The following is a 27,271-nucleotide window of genomic DNA, read 5'->3' as shown; positions in this document are numbered from 1 at the left end:
AGGGTGATATGGGCTTCATAAAATGTTTGGGTAATTTTCCCTCCTTTCCAATTTTTTCGAAGAGTTTAAACAGTATTGGTGTTAAATTTCTGAAAATGCTTGCTAGAATTCACCTGTGAAGCCGTCTGGTTCTGGACTTTTCTTTTCTGGGAGATTTTTGATGACTAATTCAATCTCTTGAAATGTGATTGGTTTGTTAAGTTCTTGTATTTCTTGTAATGTCGGTGTAGGTTGCTTATACATTTCTAAGATTTTGCCCATTTCATCTAGGTGGTCTAATTTGTTGGCAAACAGTTTCTCATAATATCATCTAATGATCCTTTTTATTTCTGTGGGGTCAGAGGTAACTCCCCCCCCCCCCCGCCTTTCATTCTGATTTTATTTATTTGCATCTCTCTCCTTTTTTCTTTGTTAGTCTAGCTAAGGATTTTCCAATTTTGTTGATCTTCTCAAAGAACCAGCTTTTGGTTTTATTGATTTTCTCTATGTTATTTTGCTCTCAATTTCATTTATTCCTGCTCCTCCAATCTTTATTATTTCTTTCCTTCTGCTTACTTTGGGAATGCTTCGCTGTTCTATCTTAGTTTCTCCAGTTGTTTAGTTAAATCTTTGATTTTGGCTCTTCTTTTTTTTAATATATAGGCATTTAGGGCTATAAATTTTGCTCTCAGCACTGCCTTCACTGAATCCCATAAGTTTTGATAAGTTGTGTCCTCATTTCCATTTGTCTCAATATATTTACTAATTTTACTTACAGTTTCTTCTGTGACCCACTATTTAAGAGTGTGTTGTTCAGCTTTCACATATTTGTGAATTTCCCTTTTACTGTCTATTATAAAATTCCAGTTTCATTCCATTATGATCGGAGAAAGTGCTTTGTATAATTTCTGTTTTTTTTATATTTATTAAGACCTGTCTTGTGACCTAACATGTAGGCTATCCTAGAGAAAGATCCATGGGCACTTGAGAAGAATGAGTTTTGGTGCAGCGTTCTATATATGTCTGTTAGGTCTAGCTCATTTATCATATTGTTCAAGTTCTCTCTTTTCTTGTTGATCTTCTGTCTAGTTGTTCTGTCTAATAATGCAAGTGATGTGTTGTTGTCACCAACTATTATTGTAGAGATATCTATTTCTCCCTTCAGTTTTTCCCAGAATTTGCCTCATGTATTTTGGGGCATCCTGGATAGGTGCATAGATATTTATGACTGTTGTTTCTTCCTTGTGGATGGTCCCTTTTATTAATATATAATGGCCTTCTGTATCTCTTGTAACGTTTTTGCATTTAAAATCTGTTTTGTCCAAAGTTAACATAGCTACCCCTCCTCTCTTTTAGTTACTGTTTGTGTGGAATATCATTTTCCAACCTCTCACATTCAGTCAATTGTATCCCTTGGTCTAAGGTGAGTCTCTTGTAGGCAGTATATGTGATGGCTTATGTTTTTTTATCCATTCTGTCAGCCAATATCTTTTGACTGGGGTGTTTAATAAATTCATATTCAATGATATTACTGTAAATGCATTATTTACTTCCACCATTTTATTCATATGTCATATCTGATACTCATCTGTCCTTTTACTCTTTTGGTTATCCTTTCTGCTATTCTTTTCTATACTCTCCTCTAAAACCCTCTCTCCTTTTTCTTTTAGGCTGTAAGTCTCCCTTTAGTAAATTCTATGAAGGTGGATTCTTTTTTATAAAGTCTCTCAGTTTCTGTTGTCTCTCAGTTTCTGTTTGTCTGTGAATATTTTAAACTCACCTTCATATTTGAGTGACAATTTTGTTGGATAAAGAATTCTCACTGGCAGTTTTTCTCTTTCAAAATTATCCTAATTGTATCATACCACTGTATTCTCTCCATGGTTTCTAATGAGAAATCTGTTCTAAGTTTTACTGGGCATCCCTTGTTTGTGATGGTTTGCTTTTCCCTTCCTATTCTCAGAATTCTCTCTTTTTCCTTTTACGTTTGACAGTCTTAGTAATGTGTGTCTTGGAGTAGATCTATTCACATTTATTCTGATTGGGGTGTACTGCACTTCTTCAATATATAAGTTCATTTCTTCATGAGAGTTGGGAAATTTTCAACCATTATTTCCTCATATACCCTTTCTGCCCCTTTGCCATTCTTTTCTCCTCCTGGAACTCCCAAGAAACATATGTTGTTTTGTTTCATGTTATCCTTCAGCTCCCAGAGCCCCTGCTCATTTTTTTCCATTCTTTTCTCTCTTTATTTTCAGATGTTCTGTCTTCTGTATCACTTGTTCTTTCTTCTATCATTTTGAGCCTGTTCTTGTGTTCCTCTAATCAATCTTTCATTCCCAGGGGCTCTGTTAATTTCTGTTCAAGATTTCAAAGTCTTCTTTGTGCTCCTTCATTGTCTTCTTGCTGTCCTTTATCTCTAGCCATATTGTTTTTCAACTCATTAATTTGATTTAGGAAATCTGTGTGAATCTTGCTGATTTTTTTTGTCTCAAATCCTGTCTCATCTGGGGCTTTGCTACATACCTTCACTTGGGCCATTTCTTCCATTTTCTTAGTATGGCTTGTAATTTTTTGCTGATGTTTTGGCATCTACTTAGGATGGTTTTTACTCAGATAATCAATTTCTCTCTCTTGAATAGGGATTTAGTGGCAGAAGACTGTGTTACTGCAGTTCTTTGATTCTTGGTTTAACATGATCTGGGTCTTTAGGATTGTCCCTGTTAGTTTCTCAAATCTGGACCCTGGACCCAGTAATAGGTTGCAGAGCTGCTTCCAAGGGCCTTGGGATAGGAGGCTGTAAAGCGTGGGAAAAGCCTCTTTTGTTTACTTTTCATTTCTTCTCATGCATTTCCTTGGTCTACCAACATATGGCATTCTTAAGTTCAAAGCCTGGTCAGAATGTGTTCGCTGCAACACAGATCCTGCCCAGATGCTCAATGCCTTGTAATTCAAACTTTCTCATAGACAGTTCTCCAACCTTTGCTGGAAGTCCCTTCCTTTTTCTGGGTAGGAACTAATTCTCCTTCCCTCTGTATCCTCAACAACCACTCTTGTTCAGTAGGGAGGGTGTTGAGAGGGTCAGATCTCTTTAGTCCCTTGTCAGCTCCCAGGCAAACAATGGCACAGCCCCTCCCGGCACCAGTGGCACATAGCAGACCAAATTCATGGAGCAAAGGCTGACTTTGCCTTAGGCTGTGTTCCTCTCTCCCCCCTTTCCTGGGCAGGTAAATACTGGGACCCCCTTTTCTGTGGGTGCAGGTCCCAACACCTAAGAATTCAAAGTGTAAGTAGGTTAGGGGGGGATGCCAGCAGTTGTAGCTGCGACTTTTAGCTCACAATTTTGCCATTGCAATTCTTTTTCTTTGCCCCTCTGTCTTCTGGGCAGTGTTCAGCCTTCCCCTGATGTCCTAAACCCTAGAACATTCTCTTCCAGGCAGTTTCTGCCTGTCCTCTAGCTATTTTTCTGGGAGAGAAGAGAGTCCTGCATCTTTCTAGTCTGCCATCTTCCCAGAAGTGTTCCCATTTTATTCTCGATCATATGGTATAGCTCTATATTGCCTCAGTCTTTCCCACCATTTTTGGATCTGTTCTTTTTAAAAATGATTTTCATTAGGACTCAACTGGCTATTCAAATTCCTGACCCATGTTTTAAAAGATTATCAGCCCTTGGTGGAATCATTTATTATACCTTTTGATAATCCTGCTTTATATATATGTTTGATGTATGGATATCCACATAAAGAGAGTATGTAATCATGTGATTGGAGGACATACCCAACCCAAAGTAGCTGCCTCACTGGCCTTTCACTAGGCTGGGCTGCTCTCCTTTGGATCACATCCATAATTATAGGTAAGAACATTTTCTGAAAACCATTCCTAAAATGCTGTGATACTTTGGAGAGCTCAGAAGGCCTTCTTTTCATTTCATTAGTTTAATCGGAATTGATTAGAAAATTTTGGCACCACAGAGAACATCACTTTATCAGAATGAGAGACGGGGCACACGAGTGTCCGTGGGTAGTGTCAGTATTGATGGCCAGGCTTGCCCACGGTTCAGAGTGTTACAGTTGGGAGCATCAAGTCCTGGAATAAGCCCTTGAGAGCATCCATGGTGGCAAAACTGGAATGGAGTGCTGAAGCAAAATATGTGTCCTAGCCAGTTTGCCAAGGACTCGTACCCTTAAAGTAGAGACAGATAGGGAAACAGACTTGGCCCAGTGGTTAGGGCGTCCGTCTACCACATGGGAGGTCCACGGTTCAGACCCCGGGCCTCCTTGATCCGTGTGGAGCTGGCCCATGCGCAGTGCTGATGCGCACAAGGAGTGCCGCGCCACGCAGGGGTGTCCCCCGCGTAGGGGAGCCCCACGCACAAGGAGTGCGCCCCTTAAGGAGAGCCGCCCAGCGCGAAAGAAAGTGCAGCCTGCCCAGGAATGGCGCCGCCCACACTTCCTGTGCCGCTGACGACAACAGAAGCGGACAAAGAAATAAGACACAGCAAATAGACACAGAGAACAGACAACCGGGGGGGAGGGGGGGATTAAATAAATAAATAAATCTTTTTTAAAAATAGAGACAGATATTTCTGTCTCCTCTCTCCTGTCCCCCTCATTCTTCTCTAACTGGTTTGGACAGATGAGCCAAAGCCAATGGTTGATTTGAATGTGACATTTGATATGAGTCATACCAGACAAGAAAGAGAAAGGGTGTGACGAGATAAGCCAATGGGGAATGGGAGTAGGAATTTGCTCTGCAGCTCTTCTCTGGCCTGTCTTGCACAAAAATGGGCAAATAAGATATTTACTGTATTGTGTCAAAAATGAGACCTCAAAATTGTAAATTTTATGTTTATTTTACCACAATAAAAAAAGGAAACAAACAAAAAATGAAGCCCAGACCACAGGACTCCCAAGTATTAAGGCCATTGGTTCTCAAACTATATAGTCCATGGACCAGCAGTATCAACATCACCTGGTAATTTGTTGACAATGCAAATTTGTGGGCCCCACCCCAGACCTACTGAATTGGAAATTCTGGGTATGGGACCCAGCCATTTGTTTTAATGAAACCTGCAGGTGATTCTGATGCTCATTAAAGTTTGAGAAATACTGTATGAGAGCTTAAAAAGTAAAGGCATTCATGTGTTTTCTATTACAGAAATGAGCAATAAGGATCTGATTACCAGTTGGTGGGAGACTAGAGATAGGAAGGAACATTTATTTTCACATGAGAATGGATTAATTCATGAAAGAAAGGGTTAGATGTTCTTAAACTAGAGGAAGAGAACTTAAAAGAGCTTTAATATAACATGTTGAAAAGTCTGAATGGTGCTACAAACCAAAGATTGCTTCTATGGGAAGAAATAATAAAATATTTGATCTTTATAAATGTCTTACCTTTACTGTCATAAGGCCTTATGTCATGTGCTAATAAGGCGCCATAGTGTTTTAAATGCCTATCTATCTCAGTGACACTTTTGTTTAGTGTCAGTTCCATTCTGTTCTGTGTTTCCATTGCCATTATTTGCGCAGAGTGTGGAGAGGGCAGTGGTAACTGATGGAATGAGTGTGACTGGTAGTGTGTGGAAGTATGGAGAGATGAAGGATGTGTGTACGAGTTGACCGGTCCTCCTCTCACACCTCTTTAAGCTTCTGCTAGCAACTTCACAAGCATGTCACATGTGAAAGAAATTTTAAAATATAGTATATGTTGTCATCAAAATACTGTAGGGAATTTTATCAGTTTAAATGGTATGGTAATTGTTTTTATTTGAACTTAAAGCCTTAGATTCCAGTAGTCTTTTCATTCTGCTTTACAAAGATAAGAGGGTAAAACTACTCAAAACTACTGGCTAGCCATTCTGAACCATTCATTAGAAACAATCTGACCAGCTGGACCCTCAAACTTGTCCTTATGTTTACCCCCAAATAAACCTGGCTCCTTAGGGTTGAGCTGAACTCACACCTTGGAACTCAGCAGTCTGTCAAGGCCTGTGAACACACCCTGGGCTGGCCTAGAATAGATTTGACTCTGGAATTTGAGTTGATGAAACAAACTACCATTTATCTTGCTCAATTCCACTTAATGTAAGACATCTTTTAACTCTGCAGAGCAGAGTTCCCAACAGAACATAGAAAGCTTTTCACTAGGGTAGCTCTGGAATCATTTTCCAACAGAATTCTTCTACCAGCTTGGGAGAAGTTGAGCATTCTGATGTAAAGTTGAGGATGATGGTGATGAACTTTTCTTTGTCTCTTCACACAGCGCCAAGAACTAGAGTCAGAAAATAAAAAACTGAAAAATGAGCTAAATGAGTTACGCAAGGCCCTTAGTGAGAAAAGTGCCCCAGAGGTGACCGCTCCCGGCGCTCCTGCATACCGTGTCCTTATGGAACAGCTGACCTCTGTGAGTGAGGAGCTCGATGTCCGCAAGGAGGAAGTCCTTATTTTGAGGTCTCAGCTGGTGAGTCAGAAAGAGGCCATCCAGCCCAAGGTAAGCACGAGCAAATGTCTAAACTACCTCCTTTTCTTCTTATCCATCCTCCATTTATTCACTTATAATAAAGTAAACACTTCAAAGCTTTTTAATTCTAACTGAAGATTCATCATTTTTTCAAAAATGCTGCCTGTCTTGTTTTAAAACTGTTGCACATGCTAATTGGGGTGAGCAAAAAGCTTGTGAAGTCCCAAATGATCTTCAGTTTCACCACTCACTTTTGAGCAAAGGGCTTTTAAAATAATCTTTATGTAGTAATCTGGTCACAATAAATTTCAATCTAAAATAAAATACTATTAAATATAAACACTTATGAATTGACTTGCTGTGGAAGGCATTAAATGCTACTTTAAAATTATATGTAAAAAATAACCTATTAACTGGAAAGGTAACATATGAAAAGGTTAGAAATGTAGCTGCCATCAGTGCATGGCCCTGGAGATGATTTTTGTTCACTTCTGGGAGTGGGTTTTACTGGGGGAGCTGCCCCATCTGGGAGGGGCTGTGTTCAGGGATGCAACAGAAGGGACCCAAGCCCTGGGGGATCTAGATGGTCCTTTGAAGCCCTTCCCTGCCCTTGCATAATTTGAGAGGCAACACTGCCATATGCTGATGAGAAATGGGCCTTTTTGTCATCTTCCATCAAAGGAAATGTCTGACTAATCACCTGTGCCCTTACACCTTCTCCATGTGCATGTAGTTACCAGGATTTGCAACCATCACTGATTTCAGCTTCATGATATGCCATATAAGAAATGTCCATAATATATAGTGAACTGGATATTTAAAAAATCTGAGAGTACTTCTCTTAGAAATGTCATTTCTGCATGTTTTTAAATACTGTACATGGCACATGTGTTTGGATTTGTTAGAGGCAGCTCACACCTGGGATTAACCCTGATCCAGAAAATAATACTGAAAACAAGATATCTGACTAAATACTCTTGGAAAAAATCCCAGTCACAAGTAGGGTTTTATAAAGAAATGGACTCCCTTATTAAAACAAATCACAAAGCCCTACATCTGAAATGAGAAGAGTTCCTGAAGGGAACTCTCTCTTTACGCTTGACCATATAGCTCTCACCTCCCCAAGTTTGGTTCCCATGGCTACAACTGTGGGTGAGCCTCAAGAAACAAGGCTCACTTTGCACACTAACTCGAGCAGAGTCCAAAATCAAAATTCCTTTCTCCGGTTCCCTTGGGACTAACTGGTTTTCTCACAAGGAACTTTAGTAAAAGTTAAGGGAAAGAAAAAGAAAAGTGTAGTAAGGCACCTAAAAACAAGCTAAAGCACATAGTTCTGCTTTCACACACTCACTCACTCAGCTCACATCCCTGCTGAGACAACTACTCTATAGGACTTGCTGGGCTAAGGAAGGTGCCTGCACTTCCAGTTTCCAGCTGACACATAGCACTCACCATCCTGTTTCTATCTCAGGAGTCTTGTCCCCTCTAGGAAAAACACCCATGATATTGATTTCAGACCTTTCAAACACCCCAGAGCTATTTGTCCCATTCAGTTTTTAATCAGTGAGACACAGCCTCTCACAACTTCTTTGCAAAAGAAGATGATAAAACCCAGCTGGGTCTAGTTTATCCACACTGTGACTCCTTCAGGAGACTGCACTTGGATAGATGACCTCCTGATGGGGCTTGGAGTAACTCTCACTGACCAAGGATAGGAATTTCACCCATATTCATTAACAGAAGGGTCATTCACTCACATATGCAAAAATATGATACAACCAGGAGAAAAAAAAACTCAGAAAGAATCCCAAGTTCTTTTCCTGGGAAATAAAAGTTGCTATCACATAAATGTATATAAATGTCTACCTCATGCCAGACCATGAATATTAATTTATATATAGTTTTGGTTTTAAGAGAAACAGTTCATGGTTATTTTTGCAGTGAGTTTTTATCTATTATAATGGTGACTCATTGATGGAATTAATTCATGGAACTAAGGGTTTAATGTTTTCTTTTTTTGTGCTGGCGGACTTGTGATTTTAGGATGACAAGGTAATTATAAGCTTTTAAAAATTTTTAGTAAATATTTCTCTTTAATCTTAATTTTAGTATATAGGGATCCCCCAATATATGCAATTGATGCTTTCTGGTCACTACTTCTGTTTTTTTTTAAGATTTATTTTTTATTTATTTCTCTTCCCTTCCTTCCCCGCCCCCCCACCCCCACCCCAGTAGCCTGCTCTCTGTGTCCATTCACTGTGTGTTCTTCTGTGACCACTTCTATCCTTATCAGCAGCACCGGGAATCTGTGTTTCTTTTTTGTTGTATCATCTTGTTATGTCAGCTCTCCGTGTGTGTGGCACCATTCTTGGGCAGACTGCACTTTCTTTGGCGTTGGGCGGCTCTCCTTACAGGGCGCACGCCTTGTGTGTGGGGCTCCCCTACGCGGGGGACACCCCTGCATGGCAGGGCACTCCTTGCGCGCATCAGCACTGCGCATGGGCCAGCTCCACACGGGTCAAGGAGGTCCGGGGTTTGAACCGTGGACCTCCCATGTGGTAGGTGGACGCCCTATCCATTGGGCCAAGTCTCCTTCCTTAATTTTGTTTTAACATTTACAATTAATTTCTGATTTGACTCCTTCCTTCCTATTTGAGAAGCCAATGGGACAGTATTGGAAGTAGCAGACTCCAGGCTGGATCATAGAGGAGTCTCCATGATTTCTAGTGCACAGTTAGGTCTATGATTTACTATGCTAGTTTTAGTGGGCTTCCTACAAGCTGGGGAAGGTGTAACTTGGAGTATACTCTGCCTAACTCTCATTTATTTCAACTGTGGGTTTGTTGGCCAAGGGTGAGGAAGAGCCTGAGTAGCTGAGCAAACCTTTCCTTGTTACCACTGCCATTTCCCTGAGAGTAGGATCAAGGAAGTGTTTGCTAATGAGGTCACAAAGTCATATTTCTTACCACATATTTCAGCTATTGAATGACAGATATTACAGGACTATTCTTACATGTTAGGAACTTTTAGTCACTATCTTGGGGAAGACAGAATCTTCCTAAGCTGTCAGTCTGAGTCTGATCCCATTCCCTGATCACCACTTCTTAGCTGTGGTAAACAGGATGAGGAAAGGGCTGACTACTTCCTATCCAGACCAAAAGTATGCTAAGAAGCCTGTTTTTCCCTTGAATTAATTAATTAGGCCGAATTACCTAATTTACCAATAGTTCAAAACTGGACCATATAGGTCCTCAGATGTCAGAGAGCATACATGATGCATTATTTAATATAGAAAAAGTTATTACTTATGGGTCTTAAAAATCTGAGTATGGCTCTTATGGAATAGAAAACTTATGGGCTATGCTATGCTATACCAGAGGAAAAAGAGTTGAATAACACCAGATCATAATTACAAGGAGCAAAATCCTTTCCATTAATATATATCTAAAGATATGAGAAGGGAAGCGGACTTGGCCCAGTGGTTAGGGTGTCCGTCTACCACATGGGAGGTCCACCGTTCAAACCCCAGGCCTTCTTGACCCGTGTGGAGCTGGCCCATGCGCAGTGCTGATGCGCACAAGGAATGCCCTGCCATACAGGGGTGTCCCCCGTGTAGGGGAGCCCCATGTGCAAGGAGTGTGCCCCGTAAGGAGAGCCGCCCAGCGCAAAAAGAAAGTGTAGCCTGCCCAGGAATGGTACCGCACACACGGAGAGCTGACACAACAAGATGATACAACAAAAAGAAACATAGATTCCCGTGCCACTGACAACAACAGAAGTGGACAAAGAAGACAGCACAGCAAATAGACACAGAGAACAGACAACTGGGGTGGGGGTGGGGGGCAGAGGGAAGAGAAATAAATAAATAAATCTTTAAAAATAAATAAAGATATGAGAAAAAATTTTTGCTGAAGCATAGCATCTGAACACCACCTTGTTCTGAGTTTTTAATGAAAAAATGAGCTTTATGTCAAGCATTCAGTGTTTCATTGGGGTTTTTGTTTTATTACAACTACTTGGTAAATAGTAGAAGAACAGCTTTGTGCATTCCATTAAATAGGTGCTCTGTGTTCTTGCCTGGTTATTTTTCTAAGGCTGTACTCTTTATACAGAGTATGCACATTACATAATGTAAATACACATAGCAGTCAGTGATTTTATTTACAGGGCAGTAGTACTCTAGAACCTCCCCAACTTTGTAATAGAGCATTAAAGATTATCAGGAGAAGGAGTGAAGTCACTTCTTTCTCTTAACCACTCGTGCAGTACTCTCTCTACATTTACAAGGTGAAGTCTTACTCTCTGATGGGGCAGAGTGTGGTTGAACAGATAAATTCCCCTATTTTGAGGAAGGAAATATATTATTTGTGGTCCAGACCCTTTGAGTTGAATCTTTTTTTTTTTTTTTAATTTTTGATGTGAATTTTTGTATTGTGGTATAATATACGTTTGTAAAAGTACATAAATCACAAGTTCAGTGATTTGAGTTGAATCTTAATGTGGAAATATATCATTTTCCTCACTTCAGAATACAATGACAGATTCCACAATACTCTTGGAAGATGTACAAAAAATGAAAGATAAAGGAGAAATAGCACAAGCATATATTGGTTTGAAAGAAACAAATAGGTAAGTTGGATTCTTCTTTTATTCATTTTGATTTAATCATATTCATCCTTAGTCTTCAAGTCAGCCTCTTGTATAAAAAAATCAAAGCTTTATGCATAGTTTTATTAGATACCAAATCACCTTCAAAGGGAATGCAAGTGTTCCAATATATTCCAAGTTAAAATCTCATTTAAAATGTTAGCATTATTGATAATGAGAGGTATCAGGAAGAATGATTTTTGCATCAAAGGAAGATATTTTTGTCTAGTTAGGGCCTTATCCTTGAGGGGACTGCTTTAGGAAGGTACCAGTTGCTTGGTGTTGGATTGTCTTGGGTAGTCATTTTCATTAGTTACTCAGTATGCTTATTTGTGGAGGCTTGGAGGGTTGTTCTCAGAAAAATCTTAACTCTGGTTTTATCCCATTTGCTGAAGTTGCAGAAGGCATTTAGCTCCATCTCGCTACACTTAAGTGTCTTGAGGGGGCTGATTCAGAATGCAGGATATGTGCTGTCACTAAATGACTGAAATTTCCCCATAGCTTTCCCTTTAACTCAGATTACCACAGAATGAAGGCTTAGATCTGGATTCCTTCAGCTTTTCTACCACCCGTTTCCCATAGAGTCATAGACCTATTGAACCCTGAACTTTAAAGACTACCTGCTAGAACATTTTCAAAGAACATGACCACTGATGATCACAAAAAAAATGACAATTCTGGAGATTTCTATTTTCATTGTACAGTCTAGGTCTCTTGATGCATAGTCCCAGGACTGGTATACACAGATCACAAAGTAAAGACTATTGCTATGCAGAAGGTAATATACCTGCTATCACACCTATTTTATGGACAAGGTTAAAGAATGCTCATTTGGTTAAACCTAAATTTTACTTTATAAAAATAAATTATAAGCATAACATGTCTAAGAATATATTAGTATAGAAACAGCTATATTACTCTGTTCATCCATCCACTCAGCTACTTAATCATCAGATATGTATTGCATGCATACTTTATGCCTGGCCTTGTGCAGTTCCTACCCTCACAGAGCTTACAGGCTACTGGGGAGACAGTCCAGAGACTTTGGACTTTATCCCATAGACAGGAAGTATTGAAGAGTTTTAAGTAGGAAAATGATGTAAAGATATTTTAATTTTAGGAAGATAGCTCTGGTTGCTATGTAAGAATGGATTGTAGTGGAACAAGATTGAAAGCATAAAGACTAGGTCAGTGTCTATTACTGCAATCCAGTGTCTGATTATGATGACTTGAGCTCAGCTGGTAGCAGTTGAGATTGAGGGAAATAGGACACTTTGAAAGATACATAGGAGGATGTTATCAGTAAGCCTTGTTATTTACTAGATGTGTGGGTGAGGGACAGGGAAGAATGCAGGGTACCTCTGATGTAACGTGTCTGCTATCCACAGTTTGTTGGATGTGCTGATGCCATTTCATGAGCGTGGGAGTGGGGTGTGGTGAAGTGCAGGGTGGAGATGATCAGTAGTTTTCCACATGTTGAGTTTAAGGAGCCAGGAAGACCTCCAAGGCAAGAAATCCATTAGGCAGTTGAATATACAGATCTGGAGCCAGGAGAGATTTGTGATCTGGAATATAAATTTGGAATGTCATTGGTGAATAATAATAATGATGAGTAAACAAGTTCCCTGGAGTGAGATGGGTAGAGGGAAAATAGAAGAGCATTCTCTTGAAAAAAAATTTTTTTTTTTGTACCAACAACAAAAGTATAACGAGAGTAAGAATCTGGGCTTTGGAGTCAGAAAGCACTAGGCTCCACTACTTACCAGATGTGTAACCTCTGCAAGTATCTTATTTCTAAGCCTCTATGTGTTCTTCTGAAAATGTAGAAAATGATAAATGTTGGGTTAACAGGAGAGCTAAATAATATAGTACCTGTGATAGCATATAGCACAATGTCTTTCCTTCAGTAGACATTCAATAATACTATTTTTACATCCTAGGTAGAAAACTGTGATTAATGTTATTATTATTTATTAAGTAAATACATTATTAATGAAATGTGATACATCTCTAATAAAAGCAGTTTCTCCAGGTCTTAAAATTAATATTTTACGCTCAAAAAAATTCTTAAAAGCCATGTCATAAGAGCTGAGAACCTTGGACATATCCTAATTTGTAAAGCACTCCAATAAGAAAATTTTTAAACAATTTTTAAATGGGAAACAACATTTTATTAACCTAAAACAAGCTCCTATTCAGAAGACTTAAAACTACATTTTGAAATGGATTATGAAAATTTTCACACAAGGGGAACAGCTGAAGTTTTTGTTGTATCTGTAAGTGAATATCGTGGTTAGTCTCTAATATAATTTTATGACATATAAGATTAACCTGATAGATTGAAATGTCAAAAAACAGAACCTCTCTTTCATCTTCTCAGTTATTATTTATTTTTTCAAGAAAAGTAGGTCAAGATCCTTGGTTATTTCACTTTAATTTCTACCCACTTTTTGTGATATATATTACCCATTTTTTTAATTAAGCAAAAATAATTTTTCTGGTATTGTCTTAAAGTCATTGTAACTAATAAAAACAATCTTACTTAATAAAATATTTAAAATGCCTTGTGCTGCTCTTGACCATCATCATCTCATTACCATCCTGTATCCCTTTGTGTTTTGCATTGTTTTTCCCTTTGCATGGAAGATCATCTGCTATGGATTGCCATGAGTTGAATGAGGATGGAGAGCTGTGGCTGGTTTATGAAGGGTTAAAACAAGCCAACAGGTTTATATTTGTCTCCTCAAAATGGAATGTTATTAATTTGTTGCTTTTCTTACTAACAGTGGCCTGCTGACTTTAATGCCTGTATTTCTTGTGCATTGTCTTCCTGTATAAATTAGTTTCAACCAGACTTGGAACTTTCAGCCAAATACTTTTTTAAGGGGATGTTTCTCCACTAGGGGGAGGCTATTAAAACTGAAATTGATGGTGGTTACATCCTCCCATAAATGAAGAATGCTTTCTGGAATTACCTTCAGAACTAAAATTTGTGAATCTCTCTCTTCTAGGAGTTGGAAGAAAAACAAACCCTTTCAACTAGGTCCCAAATTAGTGTGGTAGAGATTAATACCTGTAATTTAGGCTGCAGTTTTCTTATTTGGAAAAATAATCTATGGGATAAACTTTCCTGTGACAATGTGACTACATGGTGATACATTAATTAGTATGTTGTCTGGAAGCAATACTAAGTGCATGATTTGTCATTCTTTGTGGTTATTATTAAATTCAAATTTGTGAAACAGAAAATCAGGAGTTTCCTCTATTGCAGCAGTTCAGAATAATTGCCCCAAATCAACATGTTAAATATGTTTAGGGGAAAGCAAATAAAAGTGAAATAGCAACAACTTTCTAACACGGACATTCATCTGCTCTGATGATATCTGTGCCTTTTTTAAAAATCTCAGAAAAATACCATTTTAGTGATTAAATTTCAAAAAAATACTTAATATTCTATCCAAGAGAATTCTGCTTATTTTACTTCATATGTCCTAGTCATAAACCATTGTCATTAACTTCAGTGTTATAGGTTCAAATTCAGTTTGAATTTTGTATCACTAAAATGTTTTTAGTCTGCTACTAACAGCTTACTTGCAATGTTTTCGATATGTTTTGTCCAGCCGTTGGCAACTAAGGGAATTAGAATAAAAGAATATAATTTCTTTCTTCATTTTAGTTAATTCCTAAACATGACTTTGTTTTTTATTTATAAAAGGGGTGAATATAGAAGTGAGGTGCGTGGTAAATGAAGATGCTATAAATCTCTGGTGTTCTCACTGCTGGTACCCTGGTCTGCTTTTGCTCACAGCTTCAAGAAGCAATAGCCGTTTTGTTTGTCCTGCTAACATATACATTCCAAAACCATGTTTACTTAAGATTCTGTTACTGATGTATAAGTTTATGGGGAAAGAGAAGCTGAAAAATTAAAATCTATATGTATATGTATGTATATATATAGTATTATGTGTATATATATCAATCATATATATGATTGATTAAGAGAGAGAGGCAAATTTCAGAACAGTCTGTCTGGATTTGGGTTAATTTGTGTATATTTCAGAGTGCCCCAGCTTTATTGTCCTTCATAGATAAATAAAATAAAAATGGTACCCTGGTCTCATTGTCTGTCTGGAGTTAGCCACTCTGAAATTCTTAAATGCATACTTAATTAGATATTCATTATAGTTGGGGGCTTATAATATTGCCCTCTCTAGTACAAAGTAATTTTCTGGCAAAGACAGTGTCTTTAAATGCAGTTTGTAAATGTAGTAAGTGAGATTATAGCTGTATCTTTTAGTTAACTTATTTTAATCATTTTTTCCTATGAACTTTTTAAAAGACCTAAAACTTTCCTGTTTCTCAGAGCTTTTGTGTACTACAAATATAGTAGCCAGGTCTGCAATTCCATTTCTGGCCCTTGTTTGAGTTTCTTGATTTTAATCCAGTCAGAGATACTCTGAAGCTAGAATATCCCCTCTTCCTACCCTTGCAAGTGAGCAGAAAGTTTCACACCTGCTAGGCAGGGAACTTGGGCATCATGTCCTCTTCTTACCTGTGTGGCTTCTCCATAGGCTCCTGGAATCCCAGCTCCAGTCACAGAAGAGGAGCCATGAAAATGAGGCTGAGGTCCTCCGCGGGGAGATCCAGAGCCTTAAGGAGGAGAACAACCGGCAGCAGCAGCTGCTGGCCCAAAACCTGCAGCTGCCCCCAGAGGCCCGCATCGAAGCCAGCCTGCAGCATGAGATCACCCGCCTGACCAACGAAAACCTGGTAAGGAGAAGGCGACCTGGTCCCACACCCACGTCAATGGGCAGCACCAACCCCTGCTTGGTACCCTTTCTTTTTGATCAAATTCAATTTTTCCTTGCTGGGAAAACCAGCCCACACTTGTTACCCTCTTACTGTACTAGACACAGAGTGTGGAAAATAATAATATGTTGACAGAAACAAAAATGGCATGTGTACCGCTTATGTTTCTCATGGAAGGTTCTTGAGTGCCTCAGTGTTTCCATATCTAACTTGGAGAGCCTGGAAGAAAGCCACTGGCTACATGCTGGGCTTTTGATACCCTCTTGAACTCAGGGGATCAGGTTCTTTCAACCTCAGCTGCAGATTATCCACCATTTGAGGAATATCGTTATGTGATTGTCATGACAGAGACTGGAGACAGACTTTGTTATCTCTGGTCCCCAAGCAGCCACTGAGACCATCCCACCTTCCATCTCTAGCAGGTGGAGGTTGCAGACAAGCAGGTCTGGGAAGGTAGGTAGAACCAAGTGGGGGCTGTTGGACAGGGAAGAGGGTAATCAGGATTCAGATTTACACATTTCTGATTCTTTGTAATAGAACTTACATTGTGCAGTGAATGAGATTTTTTTCCCTTGCCAGAGTCTGAAAAGCTGGCATAGGGTCCGAGTTTTTTCTTTTTCCATTCCTTCCTTCCTACCTTTTTCTTTATTTCTTTTTACAGGAAATATTTTCCAAAATATTTGTTTCTTAAGCACATAATTTTTATTACAAGTATACTTTAATAGAATGCTTTAAAAATCTAAAGTTTGACAAATATATTTATTATATTAGAATTATTGAAAAGTTATAATTCCACATTTCTATATAAAATTTATATTGTAGTATCAGTCTTATTTTCAGAAAAGCTGTTCAGGACTGGTGATGGTAATTCGTGCTTCTTTTTTAATTAAGATTTTTAATGACCTATTGTAAGATAGTTTGAATTTCTCTGAAAATTTAACAATCTGAATCATCCCTCCATTACTCCTTTAGTGGTAATTTACATTATAGTTTTCTAGTGTCATTTGTTCAGCCATCTTTTATGTGAATTAGAAGTAAAACTGAAAGGAATACTTTCCTAGTCTGTTGTGCCCCTGAAGATAGCTATCTACTTGAGGCTCCCCTGGGGGGTGAGTAAGGAGGGGAAGGGCTGTATCTGGACTCTCTTCAAAGTGACAGCAATCTCACTAATTTGTGGGAGAAGTCTTCTGAGTCATAGAATATTTTTGAAATGTTTTATTAATCTCAAATCAATTGTTGCTTAAAATTAAACTAACAATGCTTTGATGACTAAGAATTGATAACTATAATTAAATAATATATTGATTGATCAGTGCAAATATCTGTGCTTAGAAATAAATGATTGTTTTAAAATGCAAGGTGAAACCGTGAAATAAAGATGCTTCTGTGTGGCTTTTGGAACCCAATCCCTATTTTGTAGTTACATCTCCAGAGTTTATTCACCAAATTGATTAAGCTCTTCCCTTGCAACTTTGTTTGCCAAAGTAATTTACTTGGCAGTTTTTCACTGCTTATATTAAAAAAAGCTCAGCTCCCAAATTCTGAGCTGGTAGAGTCTGGTAATGAGTTTGCTTGTTAACAAGGGGAAAACGCTTTCAGGTTAGCTGCTTCTCCTGCCATTAGACTGACTACTAATTAGGGAAAATGTATTCAAATTTAAATAAATGAAATGATGTGATTCTTACAAATCATTATGGTTACTCATCTCTTTAGGAAACATTAGAGAAGAATGTTAAGGCAGTCAACCTGGGCTTAGTGTTCTTGGAAACTCCATCCTGCTTAATCTTCCCCCCAAACTATGCCCCAACACAAACAAAAATACCTTCTCTCTTGGCCTTAGGGAACAGGCTTCGCTGGCTTCCCCCATGCTGCTTTTGAGGGAAGGACAGCCACAGCTTCTCAACTACATCTCCAACTTCAAACTAGCCTGCTAATGGGGACATGATTCACACTTTTATTTTTATTTGCTTCTCCCACTCTTGTGCTGCTGGCAGCAAAAAAAAAAGTACAGCTACTTGTGAGCATCATACATTAGGAGTAAAAAGACCAAAGGCCTGAGAAAGGAAATGACAGCCTAGTCTGTTATCTCTTTCTCTGATGAATGATGGCATGTTGGCCATAGCCTATGTATTTTCTTCATGATTATCATCAACAAAATTAGAATAATCTATACTAATAGAAAGATAAGAGGGTTTTGGTAGATGACAAACCATTGCCTTTTGAATACATACCATTTTATTGTTGTTTTAAAATATTTTAAATGGGTTTTGCTGAGAGGCAGAGTTCCCTTCAAAGACATAGAGAAAAACTACTATCCATTGTGCCTGTTTTTTCAGTATTTTGAGGAATTATATGCAGATGACCCTAAGAAGTATCAATCATATCGGATTTCACTTTACAAACGGATGATTGTATGTAAACCCCGAGTGCTTCTGCCTTGTCTTCTGCTACTTCTAGCACTCAATAACTGAAGAGCACACTGGCTGCCTGCCCCTTCCTAGAAAGTCTCAAAAACTCTCACAAAACTTCTTTCTCCCCAGAGCTTTCTTTTAGCCAATGATGTCACCTCTGTCAGTGTCCTGTGTCCATTGTCATGTTTGGTCCATTGTTAACACTAGGTTTACAGTGTGATGGAAGCAAAATATAGCTGAGGGGAGCAGATATAGCTCAGTGGTTGAGCTCCTGCTTCCCTTGTAGAAAATCCTGGATTCAATCCCTGGTACGTCCAAAAAAAATTATTTATATATATATAACTTGAAAGATAAGTAAAATCCAAAAGCACAACAGAATACCATGAAATGTTAGTAACTATTCTTTGATTCCCCATTAGCCTGATCCCTGTGATTATTTCAACTTACCTTTTAATTCCCAAAACTTCTTAACTTTTCTTAAGTTATAGGGATTACTTTAGCATCTACAAAGGGCGGGTCTCATGGAGATGGTGCTTCACATACATGGTCATCAAGCAAAGCCCCTACCAATGTTCAATTATCCTTAAAACTTCCCCACAAAACTTTTTCTGGTTTCATCAAAACTTAATAGTTCCCATTTCTCCTTTAGAAAACATTCCACTAGAATAACGATGCATTCTACAAATATTTTATTGTTTTACCCACATGGAGTCTACTTGAAAAGACTCCACTGTAAGGCTGCTATCCATCATGCTGTAAAGGATTTTACTGCATTGTATATTTTAACATTTGGCTTCTGTTGTAGTTGCATTTCCTATGCCTGTCAGTTTTAGCCAGGTGGTGGCTCCACCAGCGAGCTTTTATGATGCCTTTATGTAAAACTAACTGCTGTTTTTGTGATTTTTGTGTCTGCTTTCTCTCTGTGCATTTTGGAAGTCCTATTTTGATCCCTTTTTTTTTTTTCCTTTTCAATTTGATCTTTAGGATTTGATGGAACAACTTGAAAAACAGGATAAGACTGTCCGGAAGCTAAAAAAACAACTGAAAGTATTTGCCAAAAAAATTGGTGAACTAGAAGGTATTTAAATAAGTTTTAATGACTATTGCTCAATTTTGGTTTTGTGTTGCTACACGAGAGGCCTGATAAGAGATTTGCAAGGAAATATTAGGGATGGTAACAAAAATGACTTTCAGCAGAGCCAGTCTGTATGGAGTGGAAATTTCCATTTCTAGGTGGGGTAAATGCTATTCCTTTCATAGTTGTCGGAGAAAAATGGTGCTTACTGGGACAGGGAGACTGATATGACCACAGGCAGAGAAAGAATTTACTGAGATCAGCTCTCCCAGCAGAGGGTGTCTGAAGAATAGACTTCAGCCCGCCCCCCACCAGCACTGTGAGGGTCGGAAGAGAGACTTCAGCCCACTCCTGGAAGGGAGGGATTTGAATTTATACAGAACTTTCCTAGGTGGGGAAATGGTAAGTTAGTGGGAGGGAGTTGAGGGTCTGAGTGAGGTGCAGGGACCAATAGGAAGCCCTAAAGGTGAAATTTTTCCCTGATGATGACTAGGGAATAGCGGGTTAGGGAGTTATGGTTTCTTGGAATGCTGCAGGAGCAGATGTTTCTTTGATCTGTAGGGATTAAAGGGTTTGTCTCCCCCTGATATGCAGGTAGAGAAGGTTTCCATTTCCCTTTACTCCCATCTCTACATGGTTTCCTTGTTTAACCTGTGGGGAAGTGCCATGTCCTTAGGCATGTAGGCTTATGGGGGATGAGGTTAGCCTTTTTCCCAATGTATATCAGGAAAAACTGAGCTACAGTTTGTTAATTATTGCAAACCTCTAACAATGCTAGTAATAATTTACAACAGGAAAGGATTCATTTATTCATTCAACAAACATTTAATGAACATCTTCTGTATTTTTAGGCACTGTGCTAGATAGTATAGCACAGATATGAAGAGTGTGGATTCTGGAGCCAAACTTCTTAGGTTCATATTTTGGCCCTTCCACTTATTAATCATATGATATTGAGCAACTTACTGAACCTTTCTATGCTTCAGTTTTCCTATCTATTAAATGGCTTGTGAAAATTAAATGAGTTAATTTGTATTATGCATGTGGAATAGTGCCTAACACATAGTAAATGCTATATGCAACTTAGTTATTATCATTACTGTTACGATTAGTATTAGAGATACTGAGGTAAGACAGAGTGTGTCCTCACAGAACTCTCAGGCTAATGAAGGACGAAAGAGAAGTGAAGAAAAATATGTAGTATGATTATAAAGAAATAAGAATCCTTTTTTAAAACATCCATGATTTATGTATTATGATGATGGGATAAGACCTTAGAATCAAATACCAGTTGTTATTGTTGTATACAAATTAATCTTGTATTGTGGATTAGTGTGTTTATTCATTCAGCAAATATTATTTGAATTCCTACTGTATGCTTGGCATAGTTGTAGGTGCCAGGGATATAGCAGTGACAGGACTAGAGCCAATTTCTAAGCTTATTACAACAATGTGCCTATTGCCCAAGTGGTTTTAGAACCCATCTTTAGAATTGCCTTCAAACCCTGCAAGCTGTTCTCATTTTGACCAAAAATTATGCTGCTCAGCCTGACTGCACATTTTATTCTCTCTGTGGCACTCTGCATACTGTTGGTTCAAAGGATGAAGATTCTCCATCACTAGGGATGCTCTAAAGAATCTACCATGATTGACTGTAAATGTCGTTTTCATTCCTTCACCATGCCAGGCCCTGTCACAACTGCTTCTTCTGTTTGGTCTTCCTACTTCTCCTGATCATGCCCTTTGAAACCAGAGCATATGTCACATCTTTGAGCAGACTTTCCTGGTTTCCCAGTCAGACCTTATGATGCTGCTCTTCGCACACCAATATTTGGCTCACATCTTTTTGTGGCTTTCTCTATAACATATTTTTAGCAATTTTTCTGTTTGAATTACTGGCTACCTCAAGACTTTGAACTTCCTGAACATTGGACCCACATCATATTTCCCCTTTTTTCATAGCACTTAGCATAGTGTCTGACCTATCATAATCATTCAATAAATATTTGTTCAGTGAATAAATAAATTTCAGAAATATTTAGAACAGTGGCAATGTGGATGTTTACTTAAGGAGGATATTATGCCCTTGGATGTCCAACTTCTGAAATGTTTGTTTAAAAATAAGACAGATTACGTTATAGTCATGTTTTATATAAATCTGTGAACATTACATGATTCGTGTTTCCATTTCTACCCTTTAAAATTTTGAACTTCCAAGTCACGAACTCATCCTCACAGACTATTAGGTCTATAGGCAGAACTTAAAAATTTTTTTTCAGAGAACTTTTCTACATTTAACTATGTGCTAATTATACCATGACGTGATAGACAGCAGAGGATTTACTTGTACGAAACTGATTTTGAGGTATTAACTTGTGAAATTTTTTAATTTTTAAATTCTAAATGGTTCCTTAGTCATTCTTTAGAAAGTTTTTTTGTTTGTTTGTTTTTTGGTTTTTTTGAGGTACCAGGGATTGAATCTGGGACCTCTTATATGGGAAGCAGGTGCTCAATCACTGAGCTACATCTGCTCCCAGATATGTATATTTTTTAGTTGAAGAGGTAGGTTAAAATGTTTTGAGGTATTAGCTCATTAGCTCATTTCAAAATGTAAAGTTTTATCAATCAGAAATCAACTTTGTCAGTTTAACTATCCTGCCAACTGTGTTCTTTTACCTATAAGTTGTATTTATAGTTCATAGATTAAACAAAAAATGCATTATAATAGTTCGTATAGAAGGTTATGTTGTGAGTTAAATGATATATGTATAAAGAATAAAATGAAATAGACATATGTAGGTTGGGTACTTGCTGAGTACAGTGTCCCTGCCCACACAAAAAAATTAGAGAATAAAGGTGATAAGCAATTCCAACACTTTTCTCTTCCTGCTCATCTTCCCCTCATTATGTAAAAAATACTGGCAACTTGGTAGAACAAATTGCTTTCTAAAAACTAAAGTTGTCTTCTATTTTTCTTTAAATATGTTACATACACTTGGATTCTTCTAGTTAAATATGGCAGTATGTCTCCTCCATTGGGCGATACTTAATTAGAAGACATTTTTAGAAGCCACTGAAGAATTAATTTTATTTAAGGCCAACAATTATCAGTTTTAACTGAAATTATATAGCTAAATGGAGAGTGTTTCAAAAAATTTGACCTGCTTTGTTCTAGTATTTTACTTCAGGAGTGGATAGTCTGTCTCATTTTTCATAACAGAAAATTTTTACCTGAAAAGTCTTCTAGAAAACAGGCCTGGAGGCTATGAGGGCCTTACTCAAAATCTCTCAGCCACTTAGTAGCCAAACAGGGACTAGACCTCAGGCCTTCTGAGAGCCAATCCAGTGGTTGGCTTCACTCCATTATGTCGTATTTTCCAACAGAGTCTCTCTGCTTAGAGAAGTGGAGCTGGCTGTATCTTCTATCTATCTATCAAGATTTTCCTCATACCAAAGGGAGAAAAAAGGAAAATATTTCTAGTTTCCTTTCTTTTTCCAGGGCAAAAAGTTTCAGGAATATTTTCCCTAAAGTATAAAGAATCGAGGAAATGGAATTTGTATTGCTTCAGGTCTTTCTAAAAGTATTTCTGTATTAGGTGGGACATTGGATTAAATGACTTCCAAGGTTTCTTGTGTGTTTGGAAACTGGGGTGGTATCCTGGTTTATCTCCTTCAGGCTTTTTATTTTCCTTAATTAAGGGTTAACATTTAATTTTAATTAGTCGATAATTTTGCTAAATAAATCAAGGTTATGTTGTGCTGATATCTATGAGGTTTTTTAAAAAAGACTCAAATCTCTGGGGAAAATGCAAAGGCAGAGAGAAACTTGAAAGTGTGTCATATTTTTTCTGACATTTTTGTACACAACTGAAAATATCCTAAAGATACTGTAAAAGGGAGTAAAACTTTTTCTTATCTAAGACATCTTTCAATAAAAATATTTACCATATATCATAAATTCTGAGGTATGTAATTTTTCACATTTTAGCATCTCTGAAATTGGAATGTGTCTTATTAATATCATTGTTGGTAGGTAATAGCTTAATTGACAGTATATTTTACCTTCAGTGGCGTCTTACCATGAAATTACTAAATTTAAACTATTCTCTTTAGGTTACATGGAGTCCATATATGTACAGTTATTGATAAACTTATGATGATGAATCTGTTTCCTCTTAGTTTCCTTCCCTAGAATTGTCTCTGTGGCTTAAAGTGACTAGTAACAGATGACAGGGCTTTTATTGTTTTGATTTTACATGTAGCAGCAGGTCCATGATCTGTGGAGGCCTCTGTGCACTTCTTCAGAGGACCTTGTGTTATATTTAAACTGACTCCAGGAATAATTTATGGAAAAGTAAATATCCAATATCTTCTCTTCACCTGTATGGAGAAATATGTTTTCCTACTAATCCTGTAGCTTCAGACTGCACCATGCATTTGAAACACTAGATTGTGAGAGGTGGCCATAATGCTGATTTGCCCATTAGCCATATGATCACTCTCTAGATATCATAGTGTTGATGGATGATGGTGATGTCACCTAAACCAGACATTCAACGTGGATAGTCCCAGTGTGCGATGCTGCACCATGAGGTGGACCATGTGTCACCAAGACTCCGTGCCACATTCACTGCCCTGTGGTCATGTTTCACGTGTAAGCAAGAGCACTGGCAGGTATTCATGTTCTCTGTGATAACCTCTACCTTTGGAATGGGCTTCTGAGGACTAACACAGAAAGCTGTCAAAAGTGACAAGAGAAGCACTTATCACTGATTCTTAGTGGAGTCAGCAACATTAAGCTTTCTAATGTTTTTGCCTGTGATCTGCATTTTGTTTATTTGACAACAGTCTCTGTACTCAAACCTAATGTGTGCTTAAATAGATTTCTTAACCACCCCCTTCCTGTAGATAAAAGAATAAAAAACCTTACTAGCAAATATCTCCACAAACACCATGATAACTCATGTGTTCTCTTACCTTCCTTTGCATTTCCCATTCAATTCTCAATTTTGACATGAAATTGGAGACTTTTTTTTACCCTTAGCATAATTCTTCTATAACAGCTGCCATTGACAATAGTGACTAAAAGCAAACAAATAATATTTAGGAAATCATATTAAATAGAGGTTGTTTTATTGGCTCATGATTTCTTTGAGAATGAGAAATGGGAGGAAAATTAGGTCTTTGTCTTATGAGGCTTTTGTGAAGAATAATACTTTTCTATATAACTGGTGTGAGGAAGCATTAATCCTAAGTGTACTTTTTCCTTAATGATTAAACTCATAGAATTAAAGGAGAGGGGCTTTTTTATCCTGCTGTCCCTTTGTAGAATGTTCTTTCCTTCTGTGAATAAGTAAATTTAGCCATTTTCTATTGGACTAATTATTTAACCAAGAAGTTAAACCACTTACTTTTAGTATGTTAGATCTTATTATAATATATATATATATATATATATTTTTTTTTTTTTTTGCTATTGGCACCCTTGAAGGTTTTGAATCAGGTGGCCTTTGATGTGGAAATTAGCCAAGCACTAGTGACTATCAGAGTGATATTATTCTATGTTTTGCCATCTGTCAAAGTGATTTTAGCAGAAAAAGTATTAAAAAAGAGCACAATTAAGTGATAAATATGGTGGGTTTCTGTTCTTATAAAGTTCATTTAAAATCATAGGAACATAGAACCCTCTAATCTTTTCTACCTGGAAAACATTTTCTTCTGCTTTTTTTCCTCATGAAGTGGGCCAGATGGAGAACATATCCCCAGGACAAATAATTGATGAACCCATCCGTCCAGTTAACATTCCCAGGAAAGAAAAGGATTTCCAAGGAATGCTGGACTACAAGAAGGAGGATGAGCAAAAGCTTGTTAAGAATCTGATTCTGGGCAAGTATTTTCTGCATGGAATGAAAGGTCTTTCTGGTGCATGCAGACATGCTCCACACTGAAATTTCTTGTAGTTCAAATTGCTGCAGTAGCATCCTGACCACCTCATGCATTATCAACCAAACTGCAAGGGCCTGTGCCTGGGACTTACTGTAAGGATCCTTTTTTTTTTTTTTATTTTTTTTATTGACTTTGTAATAATATTACATTAAAAATATATATGTGAGGTCCCATTCAACCCCATTCCCCCACCCCCCCTCTCCCCCCCCAACAACACTCGTTCCCATCATCATGACACATCCATTGGATTTGGTAAGTAGATCTTTGGGCACCTCTGCACCTCATATACAATGGTCCACATCATGGCCCATACTCTCCTCCATTCCATCCATTGGGCCCTGTGAGGATTTACAATGTCCGGTGATTACCTCTGAAGCACCATCCAGGGCAGCTCCATGTCCCAAAGACGCCTCCACCTCTCATCTCTTCCTGCCTTTCCCCATACCCATCGTCCACCATGTCCACTTTTCCCAATCCAATGCCACCTCTTCTATGTGGACATTGGATTGGTTGTGTCCATTGCACCTCTATGTCAAGAGGAGGCTCAGATTCCACATGGATGCTGGATGCAATCCTCCCTTTTTCAGTTGTAATCACTCTAGACTCCATGGTGTGGTGGTTGTCCTTCTTCAACTCCATCTTAGCTGAGTGTGGTAAGTCCAATAAATCAGATTGTAGGTGCTGGAGTCTGTTGAGGCTCAGGACCTGGCTATCACATTGTCAGTCCAGAGATTCAAATCCCCTAAATATATCTTAAACCCCAACATTAACTGCACCTCCAGCACATTAGCATGAAAGTCTTATGAAGGGAGATCCCATCTGAGTCCAGATTCATCACACATAAACACCATTTCCAAAGAGGGGCCATCTGCCTTGGTAGTTAACCCCATCGGCCATGACCATAACTCCATGGGTCTCTTTAGCCCTCAAAGGAACCAATATCTGGGGGTTGTATCTGCTTTATCTGTTTCTCTGACTCTGCTCAGTTGTGCATGAGGGCAATCCTTCTGCCAGCCTCCAGACTCTTTTTTAGAAACTCGTAGCCATATAAACTCATTTCTCCTTCCCATTTCCCCCTTACTTTAGGTCAAACAGCATTTTAAAGTCATGTTATTTTATGTAGACAGGGATATTCTGCTGATCCGCATTGAACCTTCCATATAAGGTCATTTTCCAGTTGCATCATCAGTTGGTAGTTGATAGTGGTCCCTCGGTGCCAGGGAGGCTCATCCCCGGGTGTCATGTCCCACGCTGGGGGGAAGGCATTGCATTTACATGCTGAGTTTGGCTTTGAGACTGGCCACATTTGAGTAACATGAAGGCTGACAGGAGGAAATTCCCAGGCACAATGTTGCTCTAGGCCTTGTTCTTATTTTAGGTTTATCAGCTCACAAGCATAGTCATTAGCGTCAGGGGCTCACTGTTGAACCCTCACTCCCTCCCAGTCCCCGCCGCTGTACCTGGGAGACTGTCGCTGCTCCCCTAGGGACCACGACAGAGCACCACTGGCCAGGAACCCAGTACCCCCCCTGCTGTGATTTTTAATTGTTGCCACTATGAGTATATCCAAACATTACCATGCACCCTGGAGATATGTTCTGTACAGCTCCCTGTCAGCCATATATCACCTGTCATTGGTATCCCATACCAGTATCCCTCCATTGCCATTGTTGAAACACTCTGTGGTCCAGAACTCCCCGAAATTTGAAGCCCAATATAATGTCATGGTCCCTTACTAGGGAATGGCATATAGCGATGGGTTTAAAGGATAGATAAAGAACTTGGATAAAGTTAGATAAAGAACTTAGATAAAGAATGTTGACTTGAAAAAATTCCACATCCTATCTTTTTCTTTTTCTTTTTTTTCCCCCCCTAATTATTCAGCTTTTCTTCACAGGAGTCCTAGACCACAGCAATGCATATATATAATATACAGCACTCC

At 38.4% G+C, this 27,271-nt stretch overlaps 1 protein-coding gene across 5 annotated transcripts in view; it reads left to right on the top strand.

The window, feature by feature from the left end:
• The window catches only part of MYO5A (myosin VA), a 243,947-nt gene that overhangs the window by 196,989 nt on the left and 19,687 nt on the right, over nucleotides 1-27,271 (top strand). For 2 of the 5 annotated variants that reach the window (XM_058294220.2, XM_058294224.2), the window contains 7 exons: nucleotides 6,244-6,471; nucleotides 10,970-11,070; nucleotides 13,735-13,815; nucleotides 15,660-15,858; nucleotides 18,234-18,308; nucleotides 19,293-19,386; nucleotides 25,123-25,269. In XM_058294220.2, the coding sequence (XP_058150203.1) occupies nucleotides 6,244-6,471; nucleotides 10,970-11,070; nucleotides 13,735-13,815; nucleotides 15,660-15,858; nucleotides 18,234-18,308; nucleotides 19,293-19,386; nucleotides 25,123-25,269 (925 nt within the window). The remainder of the gene's footprint in view (nucleotides 1-6,243; nucleotides 6,472-10,969; nucleotides 11,071-13,734; nucleotides 13,816-15,659; nucleotides 15,859-18,233; nucleotides 18,309-19,292; nucleotides 19,387-25,122; nucleotides 25,270-27,271) is intronic. The other 3 variants (XM_058294222.2, XM_058294221.2, XM_058294223.2) reach the window with 3 other exon arrangements.

Source organism: Dasypus novemcinctus, chromosome 3 (assembly GCF_030445035.2).
Source record: "Dasypus novemcinctus isolate mDasNov1 chromosome 3, mDasNov1.1.hap2, whole genome shotgun sequence".
In the NCBI taxonomy this organism is placed as follows: Eukaryota; Metazoa; Chordata; class Mammalia; order Cingulata; family Dasypodidae; genus Dasypus; species Dasypus novemcinctus.
The sequence above is the reverse complement of the archived record's forward strand: the minus strand, read 5'-3'. Positions and strand labels throughout refer to the sequence as shown.